A 17,630-nucleotide genomic window follows, 5' to 3' on the forward strand; every position below is an offset into this window, starting at 1 on the left:
CACTTAAATCAGAATCATTGAAGGTTACCCGAAAATAGTTTGTTTGATATTGCGTGCCAAACAAGGGGAGGGAGTTTCCATTGTTGTGGGCCCAATACTCTACTCTGTTTCCACTTTGTTCTCTTTCCATTAAACAAATTAAATAAACAAATCGGATAAAAAAAGGGCAAATTTTTTAAACTATCCCCGAAGTTTAAAAAATTGATAACTCTATCCCTACTAACTCTCTCCTATGGACCTACCATTAACATCCTTAAAACCCGTATGCACATAACACTATGTGCGTATAAATATTTTTTAAAATCCAATTTTACCCTTTTCCCTCTCCCTCTCCCTCTCCTCCCTCTTTCTTCTTTTCCTCCTTTCACTATCTTCCTTTTAGCAGAGGTAAGCCGAGCTCACTCGGTCCTTAACCAGCGGCAGTGATAATTTGCCCCATAACTCCATTCTGGCCATGAAAACGGGGTGGTGGGTTTTGGAACGATGAGCCACCACCGTACGACAACCGAGGGTCCTCCCTTACCCATTATAGTGACCCAATGATCGATGGGCAGACAAACTGTCAGAGAGTGACGATGAAGACACTTGAAATTATGGAACCCAATGCAGTGACGGTGAAGTTTCCGTAATCAAGCGCGCTCGAAAACCCAGTGCGGTGACGGCGAAGTTTCAAGCGCTTTGGATAACCCAGTGCGGTGACGGTGAAATTTCTGTAGTCAAGTTTCCGTAATCAAGCATGCCCGAGAACCCAGTGCGGTGACGGTGAAGTTTCAAGCGTGCCTGAGAACCCAGTAATGGTGACGGTGAAGTTTCTGTAATCAAGCGCGCCCGAGAACCCAGTGTGGTGACAGTAAGTTTTCGTAATTAAGCACTTACTAGTAAATTTCTCTCTTTTACTTCTTACATACCACAGAAGCTGCATCAAGTTCAATTTCTCTACGAATACTGACGGTAAGAAAGAAATTTGCCCAGTTGCCCTTAAAAAAAGAAGGGATGGCGGGTCGGGGTAGAGCTGTAGAAAAGTAATTACCATCTTTCCACTTCCGTTTGACGCGCAGGGTGGCATCGATCAGCGGCGCAGATAAATGCAAACGGTCCATAATTTATATGTAAATAGACGGGCACTAATTACCTCGCAAGCCCAGAATGCGAGGATACCCAATAATACAGAAGTAAAATGTCTTTCATGATTTTCAGTCCAGTGCTCCTACGGTGCACGTTAGAACCTTTTTAAAAGCCTCCCTCCGTACGTACCCTGTCGGTCGCCGGGTAAACTTCGGTAAGCTGGTAACGGTAAAAGAAGGGCTTTGGCAATCAGAAGGGTTGAGAAAAAGACACCTCGAGATGGACAAACAAATTGTGAAAAGAAAGGCCCGTCGAGCTGTATTTATGACATCAGTGCCACTTGTTACCTACCCACTCAGTTATACCTATTATTAGATCCAAAGATTCTTTTCGGCTCTGTTTTACTCAATTCTCTTCTTCACTTAAGAGTTCAGACAGAGTTCAGTTGTTCACTCCTAAGTCAGTGAGGCCATCCAGGCATGGCTGCTGTGTCTTCTTCTCTGTTCCCTCTCCTTGTATGTGCTAGAATCTCAGGTCTGGTGGTTGCAGTTCTCGTTCTGATATGGGCGCTTCGCTTCAAGACAAGCTTCCTTCCTCACTCTTCCTCTCAAGAAGATCCCATTTATGCTGTAAGCACACATGCACATTAACACGCTTTCTATTTCCATGCATGCCCCCCCCCCCCCCCCCTTTTTCGTTTTGCACAAAACCCAAAACAGATGTGCTTTATGGCTTCCTTTGGAACATTTCTACAGGTCCTTCATCCTCTTTTAATGGTGATAGGTCTCATAATCATCAGTGGAGAAGGTAGTAAGTGAAACCCAGACAAAGGGGATGAACCCATTAGTGATTCTTTTCTCAACCCAAAAAGGAAAAAAGTTGGGGATTTTGATTGTTTCAATTGTTTGTGTTTCAGCCATTCTAGTGCACCGATGGTTGCCGGGTTCAAGAAATTTGAAGAAATCGGTGCATCTGTGCCTGCAAGGAGTGGCTGTGGCTTCTGGGGTTTTCGGAATCTGGACCAAGTTTCATGGGGAAAAGGGGATTGTGGCAAATTTCTACAGTCTGCATTCATGGATGGGACTCATCTGTATGTTCTTGTTCGGAGCTCAGGTTGGTTCTCCTTCTCCCCTTGTCACGAAAAAGAAACCAGATCGTCGGTATTTTGTCTTCTACGGAATGGTGGGTGTTACAGTGAATGTCCTAATACGGTGGTTGAAGTTGATTTCTGATGAAACTGTGGCTCCCACATCTTCTCACTGAACCGGGAGAAAGACAATTGCATCACTGCAACTCACTGCCTCTTTGAGCCCCACTCAGGCTCCCCAAGTATTCAATTAATCTTGTACAGTAGCATCCAGCATGGGCCTCCCCCCCTTTGCTTTCTTTCACACTGAACACTGAACTGAAAATGGGCCAAACCTGAAACTAGTACTTGAAGTCCAATAACCTTATGAAGCAGGGAATAGTGGAGCAGCACTGGAATCCAATAGTACCATTAACTGAGGGTAGACTGAATGTAATTTAGCCACATTAATATTCATGGTACATCGAATAGAATGAATCACTGGGAAAAGCAGACATCAGAAGTAATTTTGTGGTCTGTGGATACTGAGAGTGATTCAAACAGTTGGACAATTTAACATTAGCTTAACGTTATTATTTCTATGTATGCAGTGGCTGATGGGGTTTTTGAGCTTTTGGCATCGTGGGGAGGTGCGAACAGTAAGGCTAAGAGTCTTGCCATGGCACATCTTTCTTGGTCTCTACACCTATGGATTGGCTGTGGCGACAGCTGAAACAGGGCTATTAGAGAAGCTGACGTTCTTACAAACAAGGAGGAATGTATTGAAACACTCACTGGAGTCGATGGTGGTCAATAGTTTGGGACTGGGGTTGGCTTTGCTTAGTGGTGTTGTAATATTGGCAGCTGTTTCTCCAAAGTATCAAACTCCTACTAAACTCATGTACTCAGATACCAAATGTTTGTCTTCATAAGCCTGATCATTCTCAAGGTTGAGAGAAAGAAAGAGAGAAATCTGTCAGTTGTGTCATATAAAATTGTGCCATTTTATTCACTGATGCCTGGAGTGATGGTTGCTTGTATAAATTCCCAGAGTTCATTGGTTTATTCCTGTTTCCCCAGAACCAAAAAGAAAACAACATTACATTTCTTTCTCTAGGATATATTTAGCATGTTTTATAAAACGTACAGGAAACTCTGTAAAAGCGTAAGAGATTGATTCCTCAAAGTCCATGATGCCATACTCAAGCCAGAAGTATAGGGTGGCTCAAAACTTCCTTTGGACGTGATGAACTGAAGCCAGTGTTGGCTGATGGTTTAATAAAGAACTTAGCATGCCCTCAGGCTGTGTTTGGTTTGAAGGGAAAGGTATTTCTTTGTCTTTCCCTTCCTTTCCCTACCTTTTCCTTCAAACCAAACCAAACATAGCCTCAAGGTCTTTTGAGTAGGTAGGGAGTACCAAAATAGGCTCCGGGGTCTGTAGTTTGATGGATTGGGAATTCCAGTACATGAAGGATATGAAGGATATTAGGCTCAAGTACAGGATAATTTCTACTAATGGTCCACACGATCAGGGTCTATCCAGATCCAGTGTATGAAAATATAGAAGACAAACGCAAACCGGTGCTTCATCAGTTGGGGGTTTTCCCCAGAGACCGTAAACACATTTTGTTTTTATTCTTTTCAAACGAAAAGAGAGAATTTTCAGGAGTGAACCCTGCTTGTCTTCATACATTGGATGAAAGATGTTCATTTATTTCTCAGAGTAAAAGCAAAAGTTAAATCAAGCATGCTCTAGTTGTGTTTATACTTTTCTGCCTAACAAGGTAGAAGAAAAATACTAAAAAGATTGTATTGGCTATAGAGGCTGCAGTAACCGTGGTTGTGATCTGTCTGATTACTTGCCATACATTGCTATCCGGGAAAATGGGTTCTATAATCAAATGTGTCCCATTTGTCTGCACCCAAAATTATTATGATTAAATCACTCAACCATTTTATCTTGCCTTACTTTTGGAGCTTTGTAAGATTTGTAGTACCACCTTGTTGAAGACCTAGAAGAACCAGTGTTGTTAGAACTGGAAAGCTCACCTGTTCATGGTTTTACCAGTTTAACCAGTAGTGAGATTGTTCAGCCAGTAAAAACCATCTAAATAGGATGCCTGGAAAACGTACTGATTCAATTGTCTGGTCCAATCCAAGTCTAACAACACTAGAAAAACAACAGCTGCCAATGTAGCAAAATAATACAAAAAAGCAACCTAAAAACTAGTTCCATTTTTCCATCTACCTTGAACTCCAAAGCACTTTTTAAAAATAAACTGAAATGACCTCTTCTTCAAAATGCTCAAGGACACACATTTTGCTCAGTCCTGAGTTAAAATTTCCAGTGTTGCCACTTGGGTCTTTGAATGAAGTACCGAGTTTACTGACCCTAATTATTCCTGTGAATAGCTTCTTCTAGTCATGCCAACAAAGTTCTTATAAATGTGGCAGTAATTCATCTTAAGTTGGTATTAAGTTTCACTGGTTTCTGTTTTGTCTGCCCAAAATCAATATTCATCCTAGTAGAAAGAAAAACTAAAAACTCCCACATGAAATTTAAGAGACAAAATATTCTACGAGGACAAGCATCCCTTTATTTCTCAGCCCCAAACACTGTAGCAGTGCCACTGTGTTAAACTGAGTTGAATTTTTGCATGCCTTCACTCGGATTTGACTAAAATACTGCTAGGCTCAAGTTCAAGTTTGAGTTCGATTTGAATTCTATTAAGTTCGGTTTTATTAAATATTCGATAAATTTGATTTTGACTCGAAAGCTCCAAAATGAATATATTTTATATTTTATAAATATATATAATATATTTTTTATAATATATAGTATATTCATATATTATAGATGGAATACAAAAATATATTATAAATTATACCTTTATATTCTATAATATATGTTAATTGAGTTAAGCTGGCAAGCTTTCGAGCTGAACTTTTTATTGGCCAAGCTTGAGTTTGGATAATTAATCTAACTTATCTCAAAATTCAAACTTCATTAAAATCAAACTCGAATTGAGCCTAATTGGACTCGAGATTATTAAAACTCAGTTCAATTGCAGCCCTAACCCATAGTAAGAAGATTAGATATTCCCGTTGCGATCTATCATCAGAAGTTATGACTGCAGAAAAGTGTTGTTTATTTATTTATTTTTTTCAATCAGCGACTGCAGAAGAGTTTAGTATGGAATAAGTTCCATGGATTGGCAGTTTTACTGTTTGTTATCCCAATACCCTGGTAGTAGCCACAGGGAAAGGGAGAGCAAAATCTTCCACCCATTTCCATGAATATCTGGCATGCAATCTTTAAAGGAAGATGACATCTAATCTACTTGAAGGCCAAATAAACCTCATCCGTTTCCTGTTTGGTTCTCGTGGGAACGGACTAAAGGAAAGGATGATTAACAAAGAATAATTCCCCATTTGGAATACTTGTGGGAAAACATTAGGATCATCAAGACACAGTCAACTGGCTAGGTTTTTCCAAGATATCACCTCCACGAGCACTGGAATGGGTCATCCTGACACATTGTGAGTTTGCAAGGTTGACATATTCGCAATCGTTATACCTCCATCCAAAGAAAAACTATCCTCTACCAGAAAAATGAACCTTGGGGTTTGAAGAAGTTGAATTTGCAGAAGTTCTATCACCATAAACTGTGAAAAGAAGGTATGGCGAAAATATCATCTAAGCAAAGTTCCTCTGTCGAGATTAACCTGCATGCCATGACATCAGTTCTTGCAGCATTCTAGGAGAAAAGAAGGAACAACCAAACATGTACTTTGGGAAGGGTGGACCGGATACACACCTAACATTTGTCCGCACAAAGTGGCTATTAGACTAGAACCCACATTTAGGGTGTCAATGGACCGGTTTTGGATTGGACCCTATGTTGTTTTAATGAAATAGGAGTTTACCAAAAAACAAGAGGACGGGTTTTGGATTGGACTCCATTCAAATCAAAATCAATTTGGACGGATGAATAAGACAATGACAAATTAAAACCAATTTGAACATATTGGATGGTCAAGACATTGAACTGATTGGTCCACAATTGTCCATAATATTCATCGGATGATTGGACTTGATCCATCTGTAACGGACTCATATTAGACTTGATCAGATTGGACTTAATCCATCTGTAATGGATTCATATTAGACTTGATCAGATTGGACCAAATCCGGTCCAATTGACACCCCTACCCACATTTTTATGCTTGTCAAGTGTGAAATCCTAGTTCCTAAAATGAACCAGCTTTCATCATCATCATCCAAGGCTTGTCTTGATCTTTAAAGACAAGGCTCCAGAAGCTCAGGATGTCTTTTGAACGGCTCGGCTGCCAAAATATCTATTTTGACTTAACAAACAAGCTCAGGATGTCTTGTGATCATTTAGCTTTTCATCTCTCTTTGCAGGGTTGTTTCATACATTTGCCTAACTTATTAGTAGTGCTGGCAATTTTGACCCCAATCCATCTGATCCACCCGCTGAATCGCTAATAACTCACCCATCTTTTACATGGGTCAATATGGGTCAAGTGACCCATTAGGGTCAGGGTGGGGTTGGGGTCATAAGTTGATTGAAGAGTGGATTTAGGGTTTGACAATCGAAGGATGAGAAAGAGTAAGGACTAAGGAGACGCAATGGTGGCCAGCGACTGGAAGACTGAGATTCCAACACCTCCATGAGTTGAATTTTTCTTCTTCACCACTGACTGGAAGGAGTGAGTGAGGAGATTAGCGGCGACGGACGACTGGCGGACTGAGGTTCGAGCACGTCCATGAGTTCAGTTTTTCTTCTGCACCACTGACCGGAAGAAGTAGGAGATAAGCAGCGGCCGGCGATGGACAAAACTGAGGATCAAATTGCTCTATGACGGTCGTGTATTTCTTCACCACCAACGGAAGCGGCGGCTGACGATTGACAGAATTGAGGATCGAATAGCTTTGACAGTCGGGTCTTTCTTCACCACAGACGAAAGGGAGAATAGGGAGATGCAGCCTCTGCCGACGATTGACAACCAAGGTTAAAAATCGCTGTACTGGTATTTGCAATTTTCTTCTTCACCTCTAATGGAAGACAGAAAAGATTTTGGTCTTCTATCTTTCCGCCATTGCAGAACATACAACAGGACCAGAGAAATTGCAGCAACATTACAGACATGGCCAGGGGATATTTTGTTTTTTTTACGCAATTGCAGCGGCAGCCGACGACGGAAGTTCAAGATCTGCTGCGGACCCATATCTGTAATGGATCTCTCTGATCTTTCCACCATTGCAGAACACAGTTTCCATCATTGCAAAACATAGACCTCTCTGGTTTTTTTTTCTGTATTTTCTTATAATTTATGTTTATTTCTTGTTTTTTGTAATTTTTTTTCAATTTCTGAAATTTTCGTTTTTTAATTTTTGTAATTTTCTGCAATTTTCTTGTATAATTATCTATGTTTTTCTGTTTTTCTATATTTTTTATACATTTTTATTTTCTTATTTGGAAAATATTTTTTAACTTTTTTATTTTTCCACAAGTTTTGGGTTGAAATATATAATTATTTTGAATTTTTGTCAATTTAGGTATTTTATGTTAATTATACTTTTTAAAAATATATATGTTTTTTTAAATTTTATCATTTTCCTTTTTTTCTTGCAAATTTATATCAATTTTGTGTTTTTTATTTTTTTTGTGATTTATGTTTTTTAATAATATTGGTATTTTTAAATAATTTTCTTAATATTTTATATTTTTGTTAGACTAAAATATTCTTATTTTCTTAATATTTGTCTTGGATTAGCAGGTCAAAGGAGGATCGTGACCCACTAAGACCCAATAAATAGGGTGGCAAATGGGTCAGAGGGTCGATACTCAATCCTCACCCACCCCCATTTGCCACCTCTACGAGTGATTAGGCAGTAAGAACTAAGAACATTTACCGCAAAACAAGATTTGAAGGAAAAAGATTCTCTCTCTCTCTCTCTCTGAAACAGTCGGGCAAGTTATAACTTCGAGAGAGAAAAAAAAAAGAGATATAAAGCAGAGTAAAACAAGTAATGAAACTAAAACTCCATACAAAATGATCAAAGCTACACTTCAGGTTACCCATGCCAAATAAGAATTTCTTGATATATCCTGAAACTGCCAAATATTAAAAGTTTAAAACCATGTTCACAACCATACACATTCAGGAGTCACGCCTGTAATTCTTCATTCTAGATAATCTATATACGAATGGTATGCTATAAGAAAAATTACGAGGGGAAAATTAGTTAAATGAACTCATTACAACAGAAACACATCCAAAAAAAACTGCCTGGAGAGGCGAAGAAATCGCACTCTTCACAGAGTCAGCTTGAGAAAGCCAGGAAAAAACTGAAATCACTAGAAAATCCGATGAGGCATGAAAAATTATTCCAAAAGAGAGAAGGAAGAAAGGACCTAAATGACATGGCTCACAGAAGTCTTATTATCCCAACCACATGATCCCAGGCCAGTAGAGAAATTTTCGTATGGAAACACAAGAGTGCAAAGTATTTCATGATTCAATAATCGAACGGACCAAGTGAGAGCTACTACATCCATAGGTGTTCTCTTCGGTATTCCCGTACAATGACTGGCACGCTTGTGGGAGGAACCTGCAAGTAGCAAAGCAAGAGAAAAAGCATCAGTAACTAAATCAACAATTGTTTCCTCAAAATAACTAATTATTAAATATTAAAGAAAATAATAAAGAAATAGGAATCAAAGAACTCCAAGGACATTATTTGCCTCCTCTGTTGCAATGAACTAACCATGCCTTTCAAAGAGTAACAACACCCAACATTACATATACTCTTCTGCATGGACACTCCAAACAAGCATCAATTTTTTGAGGCTTCATAGATTTTTCAGCAACAGTTCCATACTTCCCCCCTTTTGTCTTGCCTTATTTGTGAAGGACGGTTGTTTATCAAAAAAAAGAAAAAGAAAAAAAAAAAAAAAGATTATGCATGAAGGTGCTTTCAGATGACTTCATTCTTAGGGGCTGTTTGATAACAGCTAAAGTGACTGAACTGGAAAGTTTATTGCTTTGTCTTTTAGTGAATAAGTTTTTAAGGAGGTTGTAGGCTCCTTAATTGCCAAAGCTGAAAGTTGATAGATAATTATAGCCTTGAATATTTTATTATTTGATCATTTTATCCACTAAAAGACAAAGTAACAAATCATACAGTCCAGCAACTTCAGCCATTATCAAACGGCCCCTTAATTTCCATGATGCCATTATTTGCAACCCGTTTAAAATTCAGATGCATTAAATGAACTAAACCAAAGTAAAACTCTGAAATTAGCATAAGATCCTACCAAGCTAAGAACTAAAACATATTTTAGCATGCTCCCGGAATGGTCCACCATGAATTCCAATGTTCCGAAAGAGCACACACTTGAAGCAATTGTAGCCAACAGCTACTAAAGAGTCACTTGAAAGTGATGTAAGAGGTCCATGTAAGTGTAGCATCTAAAGTTCATAGGGAATAGAGTTTGTTTTATTTACAGAAAACTCATGTCACCAACTATTATATGCCCTATTCTATTGTTTAAGGTTCATTCAAGTATATCCATCCATCTTTTGCCTCAAAGACTGAAAATAGAATTCCCGCCTTATGTGTGTGCATCCATTTTCATTATTAGTCCAATTCTCCAAATGAATGACATCTTTTCTTCCAGGAACCTTTGAAATAGCATCAGGATCGCCTGCAAAGTGGACACAGAAGATAAGCACACAAAAGAACATGATGACACTTAGAACTAAATGACACAAGTGACTACAAACATCAACCAGTTTAGGGAAATACCAAGTTCATTAGAGCAAATTGAGTCCAGCTGCACCCTTTCATGAAACTTGTATGCTTCACAGCATATTAAGACCGGAACATGGAATGCATGAGCAACCATGGCTACACATGCAGTTCCAACCCTTGAATAAACTGTTCCGTTACAGAAAACTGATGAAGCCCCAAGAAAAACCAATGTTACTTCATGCATGACATAAGAGATGGCATTTATATGTGTATATGTACAGCTGAGGCCCTTAGCAACCAACCGTCGTAGTAAGGCTTTCCCTTCAAGCTTTGGGCGTGAGTCTACTACCACAACACGGAAACGTTTTCCTAGCTCATGAGCATACAAAAGTACCATTTCCACGACACAAGATGAGCCATATGTGAGAAGTACATCTCCATCCCTAATCTTTGTTACAGCATGCTTGACTATTGCTTTGTCTGCAAGTATTATCTTCTCATTTATAAAGCGCTCTATATCTGAACAAAGAGTTGCTTTTGCTTCTGACTCAGAAAATGTTAAAGGTAATTTTGCAATTCGGTTCTTTAAGAATCTAATTGCATATCCCATGCTGATTGAAAGGGGCCTACATTCAATCAGAAAGGAAACATAACTGCTAATTTTTGCAGTTAGATCTCTAACAAGAGCTTTTTCTGGTGGAGTTCTGTAATCATTAATGGCTTCTTTGAAAGCTCGAAGCATTGCAATGCAACGTGCATTACCACCATATATATCTCCTGCCAAATATCGCAATCCAACCTGATAATAATTGAAAAGCAGCACTTTAGATAATATAAATAGTAAATCATAAATGTTGAGTATCACTCATATCATAATAAGGAACTAAGACAATAAAACCACTGCATCTTATTGTGGTTCTTTCAGAATATATGGATACACAGATCTATGCTTTACAATGTCATTCACTCATTCCATGATGCTGAAGTACAAAGAATACCTCCTTATTTGGGATGTAGTAAGACTTGATTTAAGCATTAATAATTTAACAATGTATATGGCATAAAACAGAATGTATTTGTGAAACAGGATTCATGTAGCCGACCCCATATAGATGGGACAAGGCTTGGATAATGATGATTTATTTTTTGGAGGGAAACGAAAGAGAGAGTAACAAAAATAAAACCCGAGGAAGAGGGAAAATCCAGAAAATAAAATAAACTCATGACTTTGCAGGCCTTATGAATGTTGAGGTGTTCATTAATTAATAAAAAAAGTACCAGTAAGGCAGTACCTTGTAAACAGAAGGATGCATCGGCTCAAGTTGAAAAAACTTTGACTCAAGATTAGGAAGCTGAGTTCCATGTTCATACTGGGGCAAATGTCTAAATAGTTCAACTCTATTTTTAGCTTCAGCCTGCTTGACTACTGAACGCCTTTTAGCCTTTTCAACCCGTTGCATATCATCAAATTGCATGCGTGGATGAGGAGCATCTTTCTTTCTATCTTTTTCAGGTGGGCGATCACCACCCTTCTTATCAGAAGTTGCTACTGAAGCACTATCTTTCTTTTGTGGAGTCTTCACAGCTTTAGCTGGTTTTGCATTTGCTGAAGTTGCACCTCCAGAAGCTGGAGCAGCCTTACTTCCCTCAGCTATAATCACCAATCATGACAGAAATGCACATACTGGTTAGACTATACATAAGCAGACAATCTAAAATATGGTGTGAACTTTATATAAGCAAGACATGAACAATTTATCTATGAGAGAGGAGAGTGGTGGAGAAGGGAGGGCAGCATGCTAATAGTGTTGGCAATGGATGTTAGACCCTTGTGGCAGCTTAGCAGCGTGCAGTGAGGTTATGTCCCTGCTCTCCAAGTTGATAACTCCAATGGCCTTCTAGCCATGGAAGATGTCAAGTATGACAGTGAAACCAACATCCATTTTGTCCCTCTTTGGTGGATATTTTTTTTATCAATACCCTCTTTAGTGGATATTGAGTAAGTGTGACTAGCACATGACCTCCTGATTGCTACATATAACATCAAGAAACTGAGCTATAATGTCACGAAAACATAATGGTCAATAACTTCCAGGGGTCTCATAACATACATCCAAATGACACATTATATGCACCTTTTGAGGATATGTTGTGTTATAGGGAGATCCATCTAATTTGGATTTTGTTATGGTCCTTGAGAAATATTAAACTGATCTAAGGTTGGGTATGAATTAGGGTTGAGAACCAGGCATCCAATCAGATCACTTTTTGTGTATATTAGTAAGCATATATATTAAAAACTTTGAAGGTTAACAACATGGGAAAAGATTGGAAAATGGTTGAAGGATTTTGTAATTGCAAAAGGAAACAAGTTCAAATCATTACAAAAAATACTTTTTTATTTAAAATTATGCATGCAAGTTGTATCCCTAATTAAAAAAACCCAATATGACAAAGGTAAAAGCCGTCTTATCTTGTAAATTTTACTAACCTTTTAATAACTGAAGATAACTCTAAGAAAACCACTAGTTGGAGATTAAACATTCCAGATGACCTCTAGAAGCTTTAAAACATTTTGAGTAAATTTTGACATTTCTGCAGTAAAATCACTACATGGCATAGTCACTTTCTATATCAGTTGCAGATGATGATGCTAACGTTTTAGCTAAAATGGGTGTGTCTTAGCCTTCCTTCTTTACGTCTAAAGCACAGCAGTTCTTGTGTTGTGTTTACTCAGTTCAGTTGCAAAACATGTGGGGGAAACTAAGGGGTAGTAATAACCTTCTTAATGCAAAAGATCCTATAAATGCTATTTGCTTTTATGCCCACACCGAGGTAACATGATACTTCTTCAGTGGTCAGAATTCGGATTGCATATGAGAATGAAGGTCCTATATTTCAAGATGGCATATCCCATTTACTAACACGCAGAGTCTGGTTACTATATTTTCAAATAAAACTAAATATAAATAAAAAATCTAAGGAACCCCATAATTATAGAGATAGTCTACAATATCAAACAAAACATTCACACAAAATATGCAACCAGGTCACCTTTTGCAGCAACTTTTGCAGCTCGTTGAGACTCTTGAAGGGCACGCCTTTCAGCTTTTGATGTTTTTTCCTTCAATGGTTTTGAACCTCCCATTGGCTCATTTTGTACATCCATTGTTCCACTTTTTTCTGCAATACCATTTTCCCACATATTTTAGTACATACCAAAGTTAATCATACAAAATAAGACCAAATGCATAGATGCACATATACATGTGTGTGCCTTTAGTGCCACAATGTGTATGAGACTGTAAAACACACACACACACACACACACCAAAAAAAAAACTTCTGTAGTGTTTTCAATGAGCATCTTTAAATCCATGTTTAGTGCACTTTTTGTTAGTGTTCCAACAGTTCCATATCCATATGGAGTCTAGTGCTGGATGTCACAAATTTCCAAATTCTTCTGTTACTTTGTTAGCCCAAGAAAATCAAACCTTGTCCAAGTGGAGTGGGGGACTAATTCCATTGGGACATTTTCATTCCATCCAAACCAACATAAGCTTTAGGTTGTAGTTGATGATTTAACCCTACACCAGTTACTGCAAGATATTACTGATGCTAGGACAAGCATTTCAATTTTAATTCATTAAAGGAACTCAATTTACCAAGCACTAAAATTTCAACAATGCTGAACCGTTGATATAAGGAGATGCTCTAAATGCTAGTAAATTACTGAATAAAAAGACCCTGCGTGTGTTGGTTATTGACTTGAAATAGTTGATTAGACATTTTCATATCATTGTACAGAAAGCACAATCACAGCACTTGTCAAAACAAGCTTTTCTCCTTAGCTTAATTCCTCAATTAGAACCAGTGCAACTACTGATGCTAACTTCTTCCAAGAAAATATAAATATACCCAGGAAAAAAAATCAAATAGAAAACAAAAAGCTCTTGCATACCAGACACCCCAAACGGCATTTTCATCGTGGAAACGGTTGTCAAATTGTTCATCCCTGTAATATTACTCGATTTCATTGCCGTGGTATCGAATCCACCACTCGGAAAAGATGAGGCAACTTTACCAGGATTTCCCCGAACATACCAGCCCGAGGTCGACATATCCTCGGAGAATTCACCATCATTAAACTTACTGGAAGGTGAAAGAGAGGTCCCCAGCAGCGATTCCGAAGGATTGTAGCTCCCAAGTGGAATGTTGAGGTTGTCACCTATTGAAGGCCTCCGGATTGGAGACATAGGGACTGCAACGGGAAGCGCACGAGATGAACTAAGAGCCAATGAAGATGAGAGGTTATCGGAGGCGTGACGGGCAGGAGGAATCATGACAGGAGAAAGGGAGTTCCCGGCCGGCGACATGTCAGATATAGGCGGCGACAAGGACTCGACCTGGCCGGGCTGTGTCCGTTCAGGTGGCGCCCCAGGGGTTACGAATCCGACCTGACGCACTTTGGGATCGATCACCATTCTCGAAGCTCGACGGGCGTCCATTGACGAGGAAGCGATGCTAGGATTTCGAGGGTTTAACATATGCTAAAGGTAGTATATTCTCTTCCATTAAAACTTCTTTGAGATAAAAAATATTGCCTTTGATTGGATCGCAGAGGTGATGTTATTCTGAAAAAGAAAAGGCTAGGGTTTGAGGACTGAGGAGTTGCAGGGAGGAGAGCAGAGGAGTGACCATGGCTGCCCCTTATTGCTTAAGAGAAAAAAAGGTCGAGAATTTTTTTTCCTTTTTTTTTTTTGGATTGGGCCCGTCATATTTGTGTGCGAGGATCACGTGTGTGGACATTAGTCTTTAACCGTCGGATTGGTGTCAAATAGGATAGAAAGGCCACCAGTGGTAAGTGGACAAGCGTTGAATTTTAAGGACTAACGCGGACCCGTGCGATGCACGAAAAAATATGAAATATTTAATAAATTTATTTATTATTAATTAATATTAAATTAATAATTAAAATTTGTTGTTAATTACCTAAAAGTATTCAAAGTTATTGTTAATATCTAAAATTTTAATAATTGTAATTTTCATATAATGTTGATTTACATAAAATAATTATTGTTAATTTAATAAGAATAAATATTTTAAAATAAATTTAGTTTTATTAGTAATTTGTAGTGATTTTAATAATTGTTATTATTTTTAAATGAATTTTTGATTAACTTTAAATAAATAAAAATAATTATAAAACTTAATATTTTTATTAATTTCATTAATAATTAACAATTATATAGAAATGACAACAGGGTGGTTCAAGGTAGGGCACCCCATCCCTATCTCTGCCCCAATAGTCAAGGCACTCTACCCCATCCCCACCCCGTCCCTAGTGTCAGGCAGGTTCAGGGCAAGGCAACCACTCCGATGAGTTAAGGGGCAAAGCACCTCACTCCTCATCAAGTCCTTAAATTTTCCCGCCCCGTTCCTAGTATTAGGCAAGTTCAAGTAAAAAGTGTAAATTGGATTGTGTTGGACCAGCATGGCACGACCCACATGCAACCCGCACAAAGTGCAGGTTGTATGGCGTGTTGGCCCACTAGGTGTCTCGGGCCATGCCAGGCCACAGACCGTGCCAAGTTATGAGAGGTCCATTTAAAAAAAATGAAAAAGACGCTTAAATTTTTCTTTCATATGATTTTTTATGTATACAATTGTTTATATATACATTAGGCATATTCATGGGTTGGGTAGCCCAACCCAATATTATTACATATATAAAAAAGTACTTATGTATATATATATATATATATATATATATATATATATTAAATATAATATATATATGCTTCTTAAATTATTAATAAATATCAATTTACTATTAGGAAATATAAATCAGTTTATTAATTTATTAAATTATTATTAAATTAATATAATATTAGTTTACAAGGGTATATTGAAAATAAGACATTTTGTGTATATATTGGGCTTGAGATTCGGGCTCTATATAAGGGCTGAGCTTTAGCTCAAGATCTATGCCCGATGGTCAGACTGGGCTTGGGCTTAGGCTTGCACATTTTCTATTGATAAAGAGGACCATATTAATTATAAAACTATTATAATTGGGTATCAAACTTTAGGCTCAACCTATTTATATAATTGGGCTGGGCTTGGGCTTAGCCTTAAGTTTGATACCCAATTATAATAGTTTTAATATTTACTAAGTTTTATTAATATTTATTTGTAGTGAAAGTTTAGTGGATTTTTAAATTAATAATTTTTTGATTGTTTAAACTCAACCTATTTATATTATTACTATTCTCTCTTTCTAGGCTTTGAAAAACCCAAATGTCTCTCTCTCTTAAATGCCTTTTTTAAATGAAATAATAACACGTATTAAAATAATAAGCTTTAGAAAACTTAAAGGTCTCATTTTAATAGCGTGCATACCTATTAATCTAATCAAGATATGTAATGATTAATGTTTTATATTTTTAAAAACAAAAGAAAATAAGAAAAAATACAAAAAAATGAAAAAAAAGATAAATAACTCCTCTCAAAATAAAGATATGCTGATATGGACGGTCCAATTATATATAAATAGATAGATCATGGGCTGAGCCTAAAAGACACAAAATTTAGGCCCATGCCGAAAAAAATAAAATAAAATGGAATTCAAAGAACACAATAATTTGAGAATTGAGAGGATGTAGGAGTCGGGTCACTTGGTTAACTTATACAAATCTGGAATCCTTATCGGCAAGAATGTTCTCACCCTAGGAGGCATCAAAGGATGATCCCACGCCAGTTCTTGATCCGAAATCTTAGTATCTAGGCTTCCTATCTGCTGGTCTATGAATAAAAATGGCAATCTTTCCTTTGTCTTGGACAATATCAATGCTAGACTAATAAATCGATGGAAAGACTCAGCCAGGCAGGCTGGGAGGCCGGGAAACGTACCTTCATCCAATCGGTGTTGCAGACTATTCCAATTCATTCAAAAATCGGAGTCAAATCCTCACCCTTATAGGTGGTGTGCTTGGAGCCGACTGGCTCAACCTAAGGGGCATGGAGGGTTAGGACTTGGGACTTGGGTAACAAGAACTATGAATCTAATTTTGTTGAGGAAGTTAGCCTGGCGATTTTTGAAGCAGTAGCACAAACTTTGGACCCAGGTTTGGAAAAAATCCAAATATCTTAGGGATCATATGTAATTTCCTCTTAGCATTATCTCGTCCAACTCTTTCTTTCTAGAAATATGTGGCACCTCAACTCAAAAAATTATCTCATGAATTGGGTCTCTTAGGCTATGTTTGGTTTGTATTGATTTCCCTGTCTTTTTCTTCCTTTCTCTACCTTTTTCTTCAAACTAAACATAGCCTTTGTGAATTCTAATTCCTCTGTGGAAATAGATAAAGTTCCTTGATCTTGAAAAACAATAAATTTCACTGGATCCCTTAGCCCATCCTTGTAAATCCAAGTGAATACTCCAATCTCAAGTTTTATAGCGGATGGATCTTAGTGGGGAAACCTTTAGGCTGTGTTTGGTTGCAGGGAAAATTTATTTGCACCAGTACAAATGTATGGGGGTGCAAATGTAAAAAATTGCAAATTCTTGCTTAATTTTGTTTTGGATTTTATTTTTTCTATTTTATATCTTAATTTACTCCATTTGTACTGTAATCAAACAAAATAAGCTAAAATTTAAAACAAAAATAAGTCAAAATTTATGCTCAAATCATTTGCACTGCTACAGTTTTGCAT

General features: G+C 37.6%; 2 protein-coding genes across 4 annotated transcripts; one reads left to right on the forward strand and one right to left on the reverse strand.

Annotated features, from left to right (window-relative positions):
- Positions 1–282: 282 nt before the first annotated feature.
- LOC148854709 (Cytochrome b561/ferric reductase transmembrane protein family) lies at positions 283–3,175 on the forward strand. Of its 3 annotated transcripts, none has more exons than XM_088981984.1 (5): positions 283–850; positions 973–1,694; positions 1,821–1,872; positions 1,982–2,178; positions 2,743–3,175. In XM_088981984.1, exons 2-5 carry the CDS (start codon positions 1,545–1,547, stop codon positions 3,061–3,063), a joined length of 720 nt encoding a protein of 239 aa, XP_088838110.1. In that variant the 5' UTR covers positions 283–850; positions 973–1,544; the 3' UTR covers positions 3,064–3,175. The 3 variants fall into 3 exon arrangements, with proteins under 3 accessions (XP_088838110.1, XP_088838109.1, XP_088838111.1); XM_088981983.1 differs by having other exon boundaries at positions 588–850; positions 1,821–1,875; XM_088981985.1 differs by lacking the exons at positions 283–850; positions 1,821–1,872 and having other exon boundaries at positions 1,458–1,694.
- Positions 3,176–8,234: 5,059 nt separating this feature from the next.
- LOC148854710 (uncharacterized) lies at positions 8,235–14,661 on the reverse strand. The gene is made up of 7 exons (XM_088984855.1): positions 13,876–14,661; positions 12,969–13,097; positions 11,207–11,565; positions 9,969–10,713; positions 9,747–9,867; positions 9,595–9,631; positions 8,235–8,807 (listed from the first exon to the last, which is right to left on the reverse strand). Exons 1-7 carry the CDS (start codon positions 14,459–14,461, stop codon positions 8,709–8,711), a joined length of 2,076 nt encoding a protein of 691 aa, XP_088840981.1. The 5' UTR covers positions 14,462–14,661; the 3' UTR covers positions 8,235–8,708.
- Positions 14,662–17,630: the final 2,969 nt, after the last annotated feature.

This window comes from Nelumbo lutea, chromosome 4 (genome assembly GCF_056320005.1).
Source record: "Nelumbo lutea isolate HS-2025 chromosome 4, American lotus-T2T, whole genome shotgun sequence".
In the NCBI taxonomy this organism is placed as follows: domain Eukaryota; kingdom Viridiplantae; phylum Streptophyta; class Magnoliopsida; order Proteales; family Nelumbonaceae; genus Nelumbo; species Nelumbo lutea.

Bases quoted from the DNA above. Each gene is read 5' to 3' on its own strand.
- LOC148854709 (XM_088981983.1), top strand. From the start codon at position 1,545: ATGGCTGCTGTGTCTTCTTCTCTGTTCCCTCTCCTTGTATGTGCTAGA. The intron at 1,695-1,820 runs GTAAGCACACAT...ACATTTCTACAG, and splicing joins AAGAAGATCCCATTTATGCT to GTCCTTCATCCTCTTTTAAT. The intron at 1,876-1,981 runs GTAAGTGAAACC...TTTGTGTTTCAG, and splicing joins AATCATCAGTGGAGAAGGTA to CCATTCTAGTGCACCGATGG.
- LOC148854710 (XM_088984855.1), bottom strand. From the start codon at position 14,461: ATGTTAAACCCTCGAAATCCTAGCATCGCTTCCTCGTCAATGGACGCC. The intron at 10,714-11,206 runs GTACTGCCTTAC...AATTATTATCAG, and splicing joins TGCATCCTTCTGTTTACAAG to GTTGGATTGCGATATTTGGC. The intron at 9,868-9,968 runs GTATTTCCCTAA...TCCACTTTGCAG, and splicing joins AATTTGCTCTAATGAACTTG to GCGATCCTGATGCTATTTCA.